Below are 17,811 nucleotides of genomic sequence, written 5' to 3' on the forward strand. Positions count from 1 at the left end.
GATCACTACAAAATGAACACATTCCTGTTGTGTACGTTTTTATAAATGACAGAAGATGAAGAAGAATGTGATTAAGAAACTGCAAACCTTGGTTGTTATCCAGAGGAATAAAATAAATTTCTCTTAAAAACTTAAATTTGATCATATCGCAAATCTAGACTAGTTTTCTGATGGAGTAGGCTTTCATAAGATGATAGCAGATAGTCAGAGAAATCATTAACAAGCACTTTATTGTAGATAATGGTGGTATTAAAACATGACCGCTGTTGGAAATGGTCAGTAAAACGCAATACACAATTTTGAAACACAATACAAATCACGGAGGAATTTGCTCGTATTATTTTTTTCCTCAGTTTGCGGAATTTATTTTAAAAAACATGTCTGATTTTGTACATTTGAACTCCTGTGCCTTATATTGTATAATGCTTTCTAAACCTGTCACAATGCTCGAACCGTTTTTTATTTCATTTTCTTTGTAAATAATGAATGCGTGTGTAAATAAGGAAACGGAGTTTGCTCATCTGTTTATTGTGCAAGTGCAGGTTCATCTGCAAGAATTTTGAAAGAGGAAACATTTCCATCAAATCTTTGTTTTCAATTTTAACCTTTTCACTTTAGAGAACTCATTTCTCTTCAACGTTCTCTTGAAGAATCCCTTTCTGAGTAGAGATGCTTTAACCTGAACCTTTATTTCTAAAAGGACAAATGTCCTCAGTTTTACACTACAGCCGGAAGCTTTCTCATGTGCGTGTGTGTCTGTTTCTTGTTTCTCATTGTCCGTTTGAGCAAAAATAATCAGATTCAGACAAAAGAAAATGAATGAATAATGCTCTGGAAAGCAGAATGTTCTAAACAAAATCTCCCATTAAACCAGCCGCTGCAGAAACTAAAGCTCACTACAGCTCACAAAAAGAAAAGAACCAGATCCTACATTCACTGAAATCGCTTTTAATTCTCTTAAGGCTTGGGGGTTTTGATGAACGGGTATCATTAGGAATGAAATCGGTTGGAGTGTTTGGAATGGGGTGTTGTTTACCTCGTCTTCTCAGAAGATAAGACATAGATGAGAAGAGATGAACTTGAGATAAACCTTCAAGGAATTTAAGAGCTAGTGTTTTCATCAGCCAGACAATACACTGGTTGTTTTTCAGCAGCGTTCGTTTTACAATACAAATGTGAAGAAAACTGATAAAGTGTCATTTCCATTAAGGGGAAAAAGGGGGGGGGGGCAATGTTTAAATCCTGTCTTGGGAGAAGGAAATGGACTTAAGAACATGTCAATTCAGTGTAAATGGACTTGGTAAACAATATCTCTTTTTAAATATGTTTAGAAGAGATTGTTATGGGTTCATTACGGCCTGTAGGTAACTGAGCAATAGCTGTAACAGTATCATGTGGTTCTGCACTCCAGCAGATATAATTAGGATTTTTGATTAGGCCTAAAATTTATAAATACTGTATGCAGCGCACAGCTAGTCAAGCACTAGGTGCTTTGCCTCACGGAAATGAGAGGAAAGGTTCCTCTGAGCCATCGTACTCAAACAGACGGAGGTTTTGTAACTCATAATGATTAAACAGTTAGGGAGAGATAGTTCCAAATGAGTGAAATGCTGCTTGTCTTAGCCGTAGCGTGCAGCAGGAGGTTTGGCCTCTGGAATGTGTCAACAAACAGGAAGTGTTTTTCCTTATCCGGTCTGAGCACTGACAGTGAGTGGAAATTTCCTGGTCCTTCATCATGCTGACTCTGTGTGTGTGTGTGTGTGTCTGTTGGCCTCGCCTGATCACTCGAGGTACTTTCCCAGGTTTTAACGGGGATGTTATTCAATGCCCTCAAACATATTGAATATGCATGAGAAGAACCGGGTGAACACAGTAGAGAAAAAAAAACAGCTAATAAGCAATGGCCTCTGTGACTCTATAACATCTGTAACATTCAAAATTACAATAACAGATTGTGTTGAATTACTATAATGTCAATGTTTTTTCCCCCCAATGCACCAGCTACGCGTTGGTTATACAAGTAACAGGAAGGGCATGTGCAGACCCTGAGAAACTGGAGAGAGGTCGAAGAGAGGGAGAGGACGAGAGAGAGAGCAGCTAATGACGTGTTACAAGTGCAGTCACATACTGTTCTTAAGACCAGAATAAATGCCTAGGTCGTTCAGCTTCCGTCCTTTTCCCCTCTCCACACCATCCCTACTGCTCCGATATCCATGTTAATAAAAGATTAAAGGCTAAAATTACTGTGGAAAAAAAACTCTACTGTCTGCTGCCTGCGTCATTCAGTCAGAAGAGCATCAGCTTGGGGAATGGATGTGTTAAAAGGACAGCTCAGTGATTAAGGCTCTGGGTTATGGTCTGGAAGATTAAGGTTTCATGTCAAACTGCCACAGCTGAGGCACTGACTGGGCATTAACTCTATCTGCTGTAGGGTTGCTGTATCATAACTGACCCCGGTGTCCTAACAAGCTGAGATATGCACGGTCAGAATTTCACTGTAATATATACGTGACAAATCTGGAAGTTGAGTCATGTCAACTGGATTTTGTTTCTAGTTAGATCGAAAAATTAGATCGAAACAATCGAAATGAAAGCTTCTGTTCTGTTCTGATGACTCAGGTTGTCTGTGTTTAAGTTGACTGGATTTTAGCAAATGGGCAACAATGAATATGTAATATTAAAATATTATATTATATTATATTATATTATATTATATTATATTATATTATATTATATTATATTATATTATATTGTATTGTATTGTATTATATATTAAAAAGCATGAGCAAAATCAAGACCATAATTAAAAAAGTTTTAAAAGTTTTTTTTTTTTTTACTAGGAATTAGTTGCATAATACTACTGACCCACAGAAATAAGAGTCCAAAGACTATACATTGTGTGCTCTGTGATTGGCCTGCACAGTGGCGTGACAATGTAGAATACGACTTGGGAGTTACACAGCTATACACATCAAAGATGTGTATTCTTTTCCTTCACACACACACACACACACACTTACTGTTTTCCCATGACTCCCTGACTTCCTCCCTGCACTCCTCACGCTAAAGGATCATCAGGTAGGACAGGAGTGGGGGCCAAAGAGCGCCAAGAAGCAGACAGAGACAAAGGGCTCCAGTACAGAGAGGCAGGCAGGAAGAAGCCACACACTTACTTAAAAAAAAAGAAGAAAAACTACACAAACACACACGCAGGGTTTCTCTCTCTCTCTCTCTCTCTCTCTCTCTCACACACACACACACACACGCACACATATACACACACAGCTACACAAGACCACGTTTTTAAAGCATGCACAGACACAGAGTCTAACAGATCTAAAGGTTAAAAGTGACACAAACATTCCCTATGACCTTTCTCTCTTTTTGAAAATAACCAACACGCATGCTTCAAAAATAGCCACTGTCTAATCTTTGTGTGTTTTTGTTATTATCCAGGGTCAAATGTAGTGTTCAGAGAGGAATGTGACCGAGCGATGACCTGAACAGTCAATATCTAACGATGATAAAGCATCACTCTGATAAATTTTGATTGACCTACACTCTAAAAAACCAAAGTAAAACAAAAAGAAAAATAAAAGTCAAAACCACTGTTCAATTCAAGGCAAGACACTAGAGTTATATAATATATAATTAATATAAATAATATATCTGTTAATTGCTGATATTCTGTATATATCTAAATATATTTTGTATTCAAATCCTCCTCCCCTAAAGGTACATGATTTATATAATTAATAAACATATATTTTGCATACTTAACCAAGAAACCAAAATTCTCGACTTTTAGAATATTTTTAGAAATCAAATATTTATCTATTAATTAAGACACTTTTTTAATAGAAAACTGTGTGGAAATATCATTTCTTTATTGTTTCTTCATGATAATACATATTTACTGTTATAAAAAAAGAAGTTCTGTATAGAATCTAATGGAAATTCAACAGAAACCAAGATACCATAATATTCATCAGGCAACTTTTTGTTTTTCTCACTCTAATTAGTCACATTTATAAAGTTTATAATGATGATTTTGCATATTATAATGACTGTGTATATTAAAATTGATGTACAGGGGGAAACAAGTGAGCTACTTCAAAATTTCAGTGGTCACAAATGAACAATCACTTTTATGAAATTCTGTTGGGAGTTTATATTTTTTGTATTATTTTGTATAGTTTAAGAGAAATCTTTTCCATCAGTAGTGTTGTGTGGATCGTATGTGCTGTGCTCAAGCTTTTAGCATAACATGACAAAAGATTTTTCAAAGAACGGTTAAAGATTCTTTACAATAAACCTGTCTAAAGAAATATTGAATAAACATGATATTTTTTATGAGGTATTAATTTGAGGTATTATTATACAGTAAGACATAAAATGCTAAACAATGTTAGGGGTAAAGGAGATCCGGCTCATAGTGACTGGTAATAATGTATAGCGTTAAACACTGTAGCCTCTTTGGATTGGATTTTCCCTACTATAATATCGCTTGATTAATAAATAATGGTTAGTTTATTTACAAGAAAATAACTATAAAATCCTAACACTTCTAGTAAACTATCTAAACTCCTGATATGTGGTTTTACAGCTAAACTACGAGCGTGTTATTTGGTTTAGCAGGTAAACACCGCCATCTTGTGTACATATTGTTTAATAACGAAATTCTGAGTTGAAAAACTTTTTGAGGTACTGATAGCATAGGTTTATACACTCATGGCTCACTTTAATAGGAACACCTGCTCATTTATGCAGTTCAGAATCAGAGAAGTTAAATACCTGGTGATTTTTTGTGCTGTCCAGTTTGTGTCCATGACAGCCTCAGATTCCAGTACATGGCTGACGGGAGTGAAGCCTAACATGGTCCTCTGCGGTTGTAGCACATCCACAACAAGGCCAATGTTTGTTTTGTGCATGTTGAGATGCTTTTCTGCTCACCAGAGTTATAAAAAGTGATTGTTTGAGTTACTGTATCCTTCCTGACAGCTTGAAACAATCTGCCTGTTTTCCTTTGACCTTATCAATGAAGCATTTCCACCCAAAGAACTCACTCAGAGTTTATATGGTGAGTGTATGTAGTCAAGGTTTTGAAAGATATAAAACCATTTGAGATCTGTTGTTAATCAAAATGGATTTAATGATTAAGTCCAACACACTGAAATAAATCACAGCAACTCCAACCAACAGGAAGGACTACACACACACACACACACACACAGCTACACCAGACAATGTTTTTTAAAGCATGCACAGACACAAAGTCTTACAAACAAATCAACAGATCTTAAGGTTAAAAGTGACACAAACATTCCCTATGACCTTTCTCTCTTTTTGAAAATAACCAACACGTATGCTTCAAAAATAGCCACTGTCTTATCTTTGTGTGTTTTTGGTCTTATCTAGGGTCAAATGTAGTGTTCAGATAGTAATGTGACCGGGTGATGACCTGAACGGTCAATATCTAACAATGATCAAAGCATCACTCTGATAAATTTTGATTGACCTACACTCTAAAAAACATAAGGTCCAAAAAAGGGACAAAACTGTTTAGCTGTTTAATTCAAGGCAAGATAAACGCCAGAGATAAACAGTGTCATTTGTTTATTGTAATGAAATTTTTTTCTTCCCCAAACTGTATCATATACACAAACTGTTCATATGATAATAATAATAATGACCAGAATAGACCACCTACTACTACTACTGCTACTGCTACTGCTACTGCTACTGCTACTGCTACTACTACTGCTACTGCTACTGCTACTACTACTGCTACTGCTACTGCTACTGCTACTACTACTGCTACTGCTACTGCTACTACTACTGCTACTGGTACTGCTACAGCTACTGGTACTGCTACTACTACGGCTACTACTGCCACTGGTACTGCTACAGCTACTGGTACTGCTACTGCTACTACTACTGCTTCTGGTACTACTGCTACTGCTACTGCTACTGGTACTGCTACTGGTGCTACTGCTAGTTCTGCTACTGGTACTACTGCTACTGCTACTACTACTACTGCTACTACTACTGCTACTACTATTACCGCTACTGCTACTACTACTACTACTACTACTACTACCACTAATATTACTGATAATGTATTGAAAAATAAAAACTCTAGTATCATGGTCCAATATCAACATTAATATTATTGTCCATTACAGTGGACATTATGTCTTGGTTTGTATTAAAAACCTATTTACGTAACTAAAACTTGAATGCAATTAAATTGAAAAATTAAATTGTAGGAAAAATCACACTGAATGCAGATATGCATTAATGAATAGACACCAATGAAGTTAAACAACAGAATCCCAGAAAAAACATATCTGCATTGTTGTTAGTTAACATGCTTATGATTTTCTAATACACCAATCAGGCATAACATTATGACCACCGGCCTAATATTGTGTTGGTCCCCCTTTTGCTGCCAAAACAGCCCTGACCCATCATGCACTGTGTATTCCGACGCCTTTCTATCAGAACCAGCATTAACTTCTTCAGCAATTTGAGCAACAGTAGCTCGTCTGTTGGATCGGATCACACGGGCCTGCCTTCGCCCACCACTTGCATCAGTGAGCCTTGACCGCCCATGACCCTGTCGCCGGTTCACCACTGTTCCTTCCTTGGACCACTTTTGATAGATACTGACCACTGCAGACTGGGAACACCCCACAAGAGCTGCAGTTTTGGAGATGTTCTGATCCAGTCGTCTAGACATCACAATTTGGCCCTTGTCAAACTCGCTCAAATCCTTACGCTTGTCCATTTTTCCTACTTCTAACATCAACTTTAAGGACAAAATGTTCACTTTCTGCCTAATATATCCCACCCACTAACAGGTTCCATGATGAGGAGATCATCAGTGTTATTCACTTCACCTCCTGTTATGCCTGATCGGTGTACGTCAAATGTCAACCAAGAAGACAAGTAATTAATGGAATTGGGAAAAAGGTACAAAAATAAATTGTTTATATCAATAATAAGCAGTTTACTTGTGTGTATTGAGGAAGAATGACTGCTTAAGGCACTTGGCCTTTATTAAAAAGGTTTTGATTAAAAGCATTGATGTAAAACTCATAAGCACCGGGCCTGTAGATGGAGCTGTGTGTATTCCTGGTGAGTTACACACTCAGCACGCGCCTCTTGCACGGAATCGAAAAGGTCAGAGGTGAATGAAAGGTGGTGCTTTGGTCAGTCATGGTGTCTCTGAGCTGGCGGTCGTGTGGACGGTTGTATCGGAGTGTTTCTCCGCTGTGTAGCGGGATGATGAGGATCACCGGCCCGCGGTGTGTGTTGAGTCCCGGGCGGCGGATCCACAGAGCACCGATCCGCTGGCAGACGGAGAAAGGGGTGTGGGGAAAAACACAACAACAACAGCTGACCGAACTGGACAAGGCGGACGCGCTGGTATGTGCAGTCCATAAATGAAAACATTGCATGAATAAACATTTAGCAATCTTTAAGTTTACTGCTTGAATCTGTAAGATGAAAGGCAGGATTCAGAGTCATGGTATATGTCCTGCGTCTGACCGGATAGAGGCGCTTGTTCATTAACTTTCAGCTGGTCAGTCTGCGGCGCTCACTGGTCATACTGTATAATAGAGTAGTGTGTGCTGGGTTGTTCAACACACCTGCATATTTAATATTGTTTAATTCTGATCGCACGGCTTGACTTTCTGACATACACTATATTGCCAAAAGTTTTGGGACACCCCTCCAAATCATTGAATTCAGGTGTTGGCCTTGGCCACTTAGCTCCAGTGAAAGGAACTCTTAATGCTTCAGCATACCAAGACATTTTTTTTGGACAATTTCATGCTCCCAACTTTGTGGGAACAGTTTGGGGATGACCCCTTCCTGTTCCAACATGACTGTACACCAGTGAACAAAGCAAAGGTCCATAAAGACATGGATGAGTGAGTTTGGTGTGGAGGAACTGGACTGTCCTGCACAGAGTCCTGACCTCAACCCGATAGAAGACCTTTGGGATGAATTAGAGCAGAGACAGGCCTTCTTATCCAACATCAGTGCCTGACCTTACAAATGCGCTTCTAGAGGATTGGTCAAAAATTCCCATAAACACACTCCTAAACCTTGTGGAAATCCTTCCCAGAAGAGTTGAAGCTGTTGTAGTTGCAAAGGGCGGGCCAACTCCATATTACATTCATGTGCATGTAAAGGCAGACGTCCCAGTTTTGGCCTGGCTCACAGTCTCTGCTATAATTCATCCTAAAGTTGTTCTGTCGGGTTGAGGTCAGGACTCTGACCTGAAGTCAGTCAAGTTCCTCCACACCAAACTCACTCATCCATGTCTTTATGGACCTTGCTTTGTGCACTGGTGTGCAGTCATGTTGGAACAGGAAGGGGTCATCCCCAAACTGTTCCCACAAAGTTGGGAGCATGAAATTGTCCAAATTGTCTTGGTATGCTGAAGCATTAAGAGTTCCTTTCACTGGAATGAAGAGACCAAGCCCAACACCTGAATTCAATGATTTGTATGGGTGTCCCAAAACTTTTGCCAACATAGTGTAATTTAACAGAATCCACTGTTTGTTTGTATTCACAAAATGAACAAAAAACCAAAACCCTTTCTATTCATATGTGTTAAACTTGGTTGTATGCTCTATTGCCTTATTTATGTATGTATTAAAACAATTTATTGCATTCATATTTATCCACCAGGGTCAAAGTTACTAAGTTGCAGTGTTATTATTTATTTAGTTGATTCAAGATGGATGAATATTACTGCAGTTCACATTCACACACTCTCTCACACCTCAGGACAATTTACTGTAGCCTATCCACCTGCTGGCATGTTTTTGGCAGGCAATCGGAGAACCAGGAAGAAAACTACACGGACACTGGGACATGAGAAATTCCAAACGTACTGTAACCTGAGATTAGGATCAAAACAAGTAGAGCTGTCAGGTGGGAACACAATCTGCTGTGCCATCATGCCACCATTCGGAGTGAAATCTATGCTATATGTTATATTTGAGATTTGTGGGAACGTAAGCTGATAATAAAGATTCAAGATTCTTTTATTGTCACTATACAGAGTACAGCGAAATTAGAGCAGGTCTTGCAGTGTAGTTCTCATATGATGTGGTGCACATTATACATCTGTTTTACAAAAGAAATAATGAAATAATAAAAAAAAACTGCTGTCAAGGCCATAGTGATAAATATGTTGATTATTGTAATGATGTATACTGTATAAATAAGTATGTACACTGATCAGCCATAACATTATGAGCACTGACAGATGAAGTGAATAAGACTGATTATCTCCTCATCATGGCACCTGTTATTGTGTGGGATATATTAGGCAGAAAGTGAACATTTTGTCCTCAAAGTTGATGTGTTAGAAGCAGGAAAAATGGGCAAGCGTAAGGATTTGAGCGAGTTTGACGAAGGGCCAAATTGTGATGGCTAGACGACTGGATCAGAGCATCTCCAAAACTGCAGCTCTTGTGGGGTGTTCCCGGTCTGCAGTGGTCAGTGTCTATCAAAAGTGGTCCAAGGAAGGAACAGTGGTGAACCGGCGACAGGGTCATAGGCTGCCAAGGCTTTGTGGGGAGCGAAGGCTGGCCCGCGTGATCCGATCCAACAGATGAGCTACTGTTACTCACATTGCTGAAGAAATTAATGCTGGTTCTGATAGAAAGGTGTCAGAATACACAGTGCATGACGGGTCAGGGCTGTTTTGGCAGCATAAGGGGAACCAACACAATATTAGACTATGTCTGATCGGTGTAAATACTACTTGTGTAGATAGAAATAAGTTATTGCACAACAGTTGAACATTGCATATAATGTAAACATGTCAAATATATAGCATGTAATGTGCAGCAGAATGTAAACATACTGAGTAATATGTGAATAGACACATACTGAGGTGCAGGTGAATAGGTTTTGTGCCTCGTGACTTCTATCAAAAAATCTATCAAAAATGATAGTTACATGAATAAAAGGATTAAAAACACATCTAGTAATGTGAGTCGACATCCTGGGGAATGTATTGTAATGTATGTAACTTAACATTTCAAAGGTTTGTTGCTATAAACATCGCACTGGTAAAGCGGGTAAAGGGTAACTACAGGTGAGGGAGTGTATCAGCTATGTTACATGCAGGAACTTGTGTATGTCATAATATTCGGGGCTCACGTTCATCTATGAGGCCTAACTTTGATCTGTTGCTGTTCTTTCCCTATGTAGTAGTGGTGCTTTTTATGAATCATATTTTACTAAAAGCATCATTAAAAATGGAAATGTGAAGAATGCATATATCTTTCCTGCTTTGATGTATAACAATTGAATGTACTGTGTATTTTCATTAAGATTAATTAAGATCAGTTTTACACTGTAGATACAGAAAGCTACGTATCGGTGCTGTTTTATGTATCTGTCTTGTAGTGTAGTATATTGCATGGTCTGTTTTCATTGGCAGTGCCACAAACATACAACTGCCATGATAAGCTGGATTGCCCATGTCTAATGTTTTTCTTTTCTTCCTTTTTGTTTTCCACAGATGCTGAGGAAGTCGCATGAAACAGGTGAGTGAACTTGTCTAACATGAGCACTGGTCAGTCTCATAACCAGTGTTGTATTAACAGTACGGTTTGTAATGTTGAAAATTGTCTAAAGATTCTTAATTGGCTGTTTATTTTTTTAATCTAGTAGACACTTGCACCAAATTCTGTCATGTACATATTCCACCCATGTCCTCAGATGGGCTCCTGTTCGTTTGAACCCACTTTCCACTGACTGGCTCAGCATTTTAGCTAGAATTTAGCTTTTTGCTGTTTTGCCTGCTATTAGGAATGATCCCCCAAGTTTTCTAAACCTCAGGAAAAATAGAGATTCTCAATAATGGCATGTTACTGGATTGAACTTGGATAGTTTTTCTGTTGCAGGCTTCCAGCCAGGTGATTAGGTCCATTCCAAACCACAACATTTACATTTACAGCAAAACCGCAACAAGTAAAACGAGCGATTGATCTCAAATATGTTGAGCAGGACACAGCTAATTAAAGTATTTTTTAAGTATTGATGGTTTACACTGATCAGGCATAATTTTATGACCACAAGCCTAATATTGTGTCGGTCCCCCTTTTGCTGCCAAAACAGCCCTGACCCGTCATGCACTGTGTATTCTGACACCTTTCAATCAGAACCAGCATTAACTTCTTCAGCAATTTGAGCAACAGTAGCTCGTCAGTTGGATCGTATCACACGGGCCAGCCTTCGCTCCACATGTGTATCAGTGAGCCTTGACCGCCCATGACCCTTTTGCCTTTTCACCACTGTTCCTTCCTTGGACTGCTTTTGATAGATACTGACCGCTGCAGACCGGGACCACCCCACAAGAGCTGCAGTTTTGGAGATGCTCTGATCTAGTCGTCTAGCCATCACAGTTTGGCCCTTCGTCAAACTCGCTCAAATCCTTACACTTGTCCATTTATCCTGCTTCTAACACATCAACTTTGAGGACAAAATGTTCACTTTCTGCCTAATATATCCCACCCACTAACAGGTGCCATGATGAGATAATCAGTCTTATTCACTTCACCTCTCACTGCTCATAATGTTATGCCTGATTGGTCAATAATAATAATAATAATAATAATAATAATAATAATAATAATAATAATAATAATAATAATTGCTCAATTTTTTGAGACCTGTTTTCCAATTTGTAGTTAAATCCAGCCATTTTGGCCTTCAGCTTTATCTCATCTCAAAAAAGTTCTTGAAATAGTATGTCTTATGAAGAGCGTTTAAAAGTTTGTCTTTTATTTCAGGATTTCTGTCATGGTTCCGAAATGGTTTGCTTGCTACTGGGATCGGAGTTATTGCCTTTGTACAGAGTGACGTTGGAAGAGAAGCAGGATATGGTACTACTTATTAGTTCCCCTATTCCTCTCATTTCCTTTCCTGTTCTACTGCTGACATTTTTTTTTCTCGCCGTTAAGTTTAATAAGGTAAAAAATGCAGCCTGTCATGTTATTGGGGAATTGAAAAGGCTGTCCTTTTAGGCTTAAAAACTTACAGAGCGCCGACACTGGAAATTTATTCCATGAATGTTAAATAAACATCTCCTTACAGAAAGCCTCACCGTATCACCAGTTATTATTTTCTTTGTTAAATCTCATTGACGCATGATGGACGTTAATTTGAGTGTCCGTCACACGAGTAGTTTAATATAAATATTTAAGAACCCAACATAGCTGGATATTAAAGATCCTCGTTGTGCTTTCATTATATTGCATAACTTGCATAAAGCTTAAAAATGTATAAAAAATATCTGTAGTAGTATTTTGTATTTGTATGATTAGCATTTTCATCTTTTTTTTTTTAAAGCTTTTTTCATCCTGGGTGGAGTGTGTGTGTCATTCGGTGGAGGATCCTACGTAGCCAGTTTGCTGTCTCTGAGGAGAATCATGCTGCTCTCTCTGCCTTCTCTGCTGCTTCACACAACCGTGGTGTCCAGTGTTGCCCTCTTCTGGCTGTGTGCCGTCTCTCTCTACATCGGCCGCCTCGAGGTAGAGATCATCCACGAAGAGGATGAGGACGAGGAAGGTGGTAACGACGGAGGCGAGTGTTCAGAATGTAAGGCTCGGCGAGACCGGCGCCACGAGAGAGGCCAGGAGAAGTAATAAAGAGACTCCAACTCTCTGGAGTTCTGCGCTAGGATCGGAGTTCTGATCCTCTCAGTAAATATTGAAAGACAAAACATACCTTTAGTGGCAACAGAGTCTATTTTCATGTTGGAGAGTATGCAGAGGTTTAGTGGTTATACTATAAACTGGTCTTTGTCCTGGTGTGAGTTTACGAGGATCGAGGGTCATGAGTATTATTTGCAATATAGATAAATTAGTGTGGGTGTGTATACATATTCTAAGGTGTTTTATATCTATGTGAAGCACTTATAACTTAAAGGAATAATCTATCATTTCATTGTGGTTCCAGCTTTTAAGGCAGTTGCGTAGTTCTTTGTTGCTGAACTGAAGCCCTCTAGGCTTTCAGCACGTTTTGGATGAGAGGTGATCTACCTTAAAGGTGCCGTTTGTCATTTTTAGAGACCTCTACTGTCTGCTTTGGATATAGCAGCTGTGGTGAAAACACTCACAAGACTTCCCACTTCACCATGCCTGATCTGTTGCCTTTTAAGGAAAAAGTGCAGCGGAGTGGTGATAGCACCTCTGTTAATATCCAGGCTGGAAAAAAACGTACACCGAAGCCTGAAGTGAAGAAACTATTCGGATATGTTGCATGCTAACGTAGAGAAACACTTAAAATTACAGACAGCGCCTTTAAAACAACTTGAGATTCAAGACATCGGCATGTCTTCCACGAGTTAAGTTTTGAAGCGGGTTTTAAAAGCTGTGTCTTTTGCTTTAGTGCTGTATATATTGTAGGTATTTGTTGCAATAGAATAAATGATAAAAGTACACAAAAAATGTTTCTTCAAATCAGAAAACAGTGTATTACAAGGGTAATATCAATATTTACACTTAAAAAAAAAAAAAAAAGCACTGGTTATTATTTGCTTTGTTATACACTGTTATTGGGGGGAAAAAAAAAGGTTAAATCTGGAAGTCCTGAAGGGTTTTCGTCTCATCCGTCTGTGCAGACGCTCTCATCTTTCCTACAGAAGCCTACAACAGAGTGTTTCCCTTTCAGAGAGACTTCTATGTAGAACATGTAGCTGTCAGAAAAACCTTTAGGGACTATTTTTTTCTAAGAGTGTAGTTGCAAAGTGGTTCTAATAGCTGCTTGCTTTAGTCTGTAGACTTTCTGTTGTTGCCCTTATGGGCTTTGACTTATGACTTTGAAATAAAACAATTTCCCTTCCATAGTATCCAGCTATATTTCCAGCTATATTCTGGGAAACACTCAAAAACGATTTAAGAAAAATTGGCTTGCGACCAAAATGGTGGTGTTTGCTAGTAATATCTCAAATTTAAGAAAACAGTTAAACCAGAAATGATCTTGAAATGTTTTTAAGCCTCCTTCATAACCTTGCCTAGGCTTTTTTTTTTGTCTGCAAAGATCATGTCAGGTGAAGACCCAAGTTGAACAAGCTGGTGGTAAATGCAGTCAGCCTGCGTAAAGATTAAATAAAGTCTAAAATAACATAATCAAGTTGTTGTTTAGCTACATGTCATAGTGAGATGGACAAGAGTCTAATCTTAGTCTTTTACTGTAATCCGATACCAGCTGTTCATGATGCCTCTGTGCTCTCACTGCCTCCAAAGCGAAGAGAACATTTTCACATTTACACAGTAAGAGGAAAGCGAATCTACAGAACAGCACTGACTGGATTAATCTGTGATCATTTCCCCGCTGATGTGTGCATGATCAGAGATCAGTCGGGTGAAGTGATGATGATGATGATGATGATATGTACAAAAGCTGCAATCGAGTGATTTTTACCTCAGGTGATGAGACGGAGGCCGATGCCGATAATCAAAGCGAGAACTCGTTCCTTATTTGAGACATATAATTAATTAGAATGTGGAAGTAATGTTGTTTCCATCAGCAGATGAGGTTAATGGGTATTGAATCTTTCAATGTGATTTTCTCCCTTTTCAGGAAAAACAAAGTGTTTATAAGGGGATATACAAGTTAACACAGTTTTAAGCATATGTACATACAGATTTATTGTGCTTTCCTTCCTGTTTTGACCTGTTCACTGTACACGTATCTCTTCTAATGTCATTAAAACACACAACACGGATAGAAAGAATGAAAACAACACTCTGCTGGTTCAATTCGAAGCTCTGTCATGCATTTTTTTTTTTTCCCCTTTGTGGTGTTTAAGCAGGCGTTTTCAGCCGAAGTTGACCTCGTATTTGACGCTCGCCAATACGTTTCCGCACACATTCTTTCAAACAGTTAATTTAATTCCTCTGAGCTGAATTTATTTAATTCAATTAGCTGTATGTTAATGGAAGTGACACAGACTGCTCTGACAAAACACAGTGGTCGGACCTTTTGTCAGTCTTTTATGAGCGTGGGCTTAGAATCAATCTTTATAGAATACATTACCACAATGTTGTACCTCTTTCTTTTATAGTCAATCTAGCGTAATTACTTGCACATTTCGTACGTAGCTTTATTACCTTGGAAGGGAAGTAGGGCTTTGAGAATTTCTTTTAAATTTTTTTGCAGGGGGCCTGGTAACTCTGACTGCAGACCATGTGAAGATACTCGGTGCATATAATGATTACTCCAGAGTTTCATTACATATTGTTCTATAGTGCATGTTGTAGCGATGGTATTCAATCAGGGAAGCATTCTTCCACTTGCTTGAGAGTTCATGCTGTTTGTTCTGCTGCTCATTAAATCGGTGATCATTTAAAAATGCCGTCTTGATCCGGATCCTTTGGAGATGTACTTTGTTTAGTTATGTGGTTTAGATGGAACAAAGCCATGCCAATTCGGTCAGATCAAAAATAAATAAATAAATAAATAAATAAATAAATAAATAAATAAATAATACTCTTAAAAAGTATACTCACTTAAGTGTTTTAGACATCTTGATATTGTTTTTACAGGTCTATTCCTCTTTTCAGAATGCCTGACGCGTCTGAATGAAAAGGAATATTAAGTTCAGGTATTGTAAAGGAGACCACCCCACTAGAATGTATGCCGTGACTGAGGTGTAATTTTCCTCTGACATTTGTGTGAAGCATAATTAAGCCTTTATTTATTTGTCCTATAGGAGACCGCATATGACACTTGAGTTCTTTCTTAAATGGGACTGCATATTCATGTATTTACTTCATGCATTTTGCCCATCATGTATTGTACATCCATAGACACAGCACTGAAAACAGCTTATGGTTAACTTTTTTCACTCCAGTTCACTAGCGATCACTTAAAAATGCTTGCTGTGACTTTCATGGAACAGTTCATTCGCAGCAGAATGTAAAAAAAAGAAAAAGAAAATGCAGCTCTTATTTTTTAAAACTGGATTGCCAAATGACATTCATTGTGTTTTTCTGTGTGCTGGTTATCATGGGATTACAAGCTGGTGATGCATGACCTTCAGTGCTATTTGCTGTACATAATGAGGCTATGAATATGTACATAAACGGGACTATAGAGTGAACAGAGGAAGTGTGATGGCCTCATCATTTCGGGTGACTTGTTAAAGTGGAAATGACAGATGATTAGGATGAGAGAAAACCTCGTTTGATGCTTTGTTTCATATGAAAGTAGTAAGGAGTGCTTGGAGCTTGGCCTTTCATAAATTCTCCTTCAGACTACATGTACATATCCTGTGTTGATTCACACATCATTTAATAAGTGTTGTCTGGGGGGAAAAAAAAAAACGAAACCCAACATAGCTTGGCGAAGAGCAGGCTGCAGTCCTCATCTTCAGAACCCTATCACGTAGGATCTGTAGCGTTATAACAGCATCAGTTCTGCTGACCAGACTTCATTTCAATCTTCTGCACTTCTTTGCTTCTTTCCCCACTTAAAAACTCCTGTAAGTCCGACTTCTTGCTTTTGGCGCAGTTGGTTCGTTACTGATTCTGGGAGTGTCTCAGTGCAGCATTGGGCCCGCAGCCTTGTCTTCTTATATCTCTCTCTCTCTTTTCACCCCTCCCTTGGCTGCATCTGACTGCGCAGCTCTGTTTGACATGCAGAGTGTCTGCGGGGGCCTCCACACGGCTAAAGGGCAAAGCACCCAAACACACGCTCTGGCCAGACCTCACACTCCCAGCTGTACCTGACCAGAGTTCATAAAAGATGAGGGTCTACATCTGGAGCCTGGTTTAAAAAAAAAAAAACCTGAACATCTCATGAAGAGAGAAATTAAGGCTCACTTTGAAACTTGGAGAGGACAAAATGAGACAGAATCGCAGAACGGACATCTTTACCCTATTGATCAAGACAATTGTGGATTGTCACTGTGTGAGTGAAGAGGATGTTCTTCTAAAGGAATTCACGGACACTGGCTATTGTCTGTGTGCGCACACACACACACACACACACACACACACACACACACACACAGCGTGACACGTCGTTCGCCTTTTCTACCCAACAACTCTACTTCTTTAGTATGCAATTCCTTTAGTCGTCAGGAGGGAATGATCCTCACACTAATGAACTGGGGCCTGCCACTTGAATGTAAAACAGGACTTAACCCGTCTTCAATGTCATAGCCCCTCCCTGGGGTTCCTTGAAACAACACAACAGTGCTGCCATAACTCGCACGCCTCGCTTTTCAATCACTCTGTCCGCCTTTTGTCTCGACCCTGCGGCCCGTTACTTTGACAGCGGGCTTCTAACCGAGCGAGCTTCAAAGCTGAGAGTTATAAATCTATATGCAGATTACCACCAGTGCTGTTCAGATCACTGTAGTCATAAAGAGGATGATGAAATGACAAACACTAGAGCTGGGTGACTGGAGTTTGACTGACCACTTTGGTTCGCTCATGCTACATTCAATTAACTACCATGTTCTCTCTTTCTGATGTTCTGATGTCTTGATATTGTTGAAGGATCTTTTTTCAACCCTATATAGCACATCTGTAGTGTAGATATGATTACCAGAAAAAACATTTTCATGTATTGAAATAAGTACAAAAACCTATTTACTTGAAATTCACTTATCTAAAGGCAGTCATAAGGACAGTCGATAAACATGTAAAACACTCACGAAGTCTTCCGTCAGTAGTATTTATAAATAAAGCTGATCATCTGTACAATCCAGATATCCTAAGAGCTCACAGACACAGACGTGACCGAAAAAGGAAAACAGCCTGA

At 38.9% G+C, this 17,811-nt stretch overlaps 1 protein-coding gene across 1 annotated transcript; it reads left to right on the plus strand.

Moving 5' to 3' along the window:
• The first annotated feature begins 7,165 nt into the window (after positions 1–7,165).
• Positions 7,166–14,785, plus strand: tmem160 (transmembrane protein 160). The gene is made up of 4 exons (XM_058413712.1): positions 7,166–7,431; positions 10,556–10,580; positions 11,829–11,921; positions 12,388–14,785. The coding sequence occupies exons 1-4, from the start codon at positions 7,222–7,224 to the stop codon at positions 12,681–12,683; spliced, it is 624 nt and encodes a 207-aa protein (XP_058269695.1). The 5' UTR covers positions 7,166–7,221; the 3' UTR covers positions 12,684–14,785.
• Positions 14,786–17,811: the final 3,026 nt, after the last annotated feature.

Source organism: Hemibagrus wyckioides, linkage group LG17 (genome assembly GCF_019097595.1).
Source record: "Hemibagrus wyckioides isolate EC202008001 linkage group LG17, SWU_Hwy_1.0, whole genome shotgun sequence".
NCBI lineage: Eukaryota > Metazoa > Chordata > Actinopteri > Siluriformes > Bagridae > Hemibagrus > Hemibagrus wyckioides.

What these genes read in the sequence shown, in the direction of transcription:
- tmem160 (XM_058413712.1), top strand. Translation starts at nt 7,222, where the DNA reads ATGGTGTCTCTGAGCTGGCGGTCGTGTGGACGGTTGTATCGGAGTGTT. An exon ending in TGGACAAGGCGGACGCGCTG is followed by an intron (nt 7,432 to 10,555) that starts GTATGTGCAGTC and finishes TGTTTTCCACAG; the next exon opens with ATGCTGAGGAAGTCGCATGA. An exon ending in TGGAAGAGAAGCAGGATATG is followed by an intron (nt 11,922 to 12,387) that starts GTACTACTTATT and finishes TTTTTTTTAAAG; the next exon opens with CTTTTTTCATCCTGGGTGGA.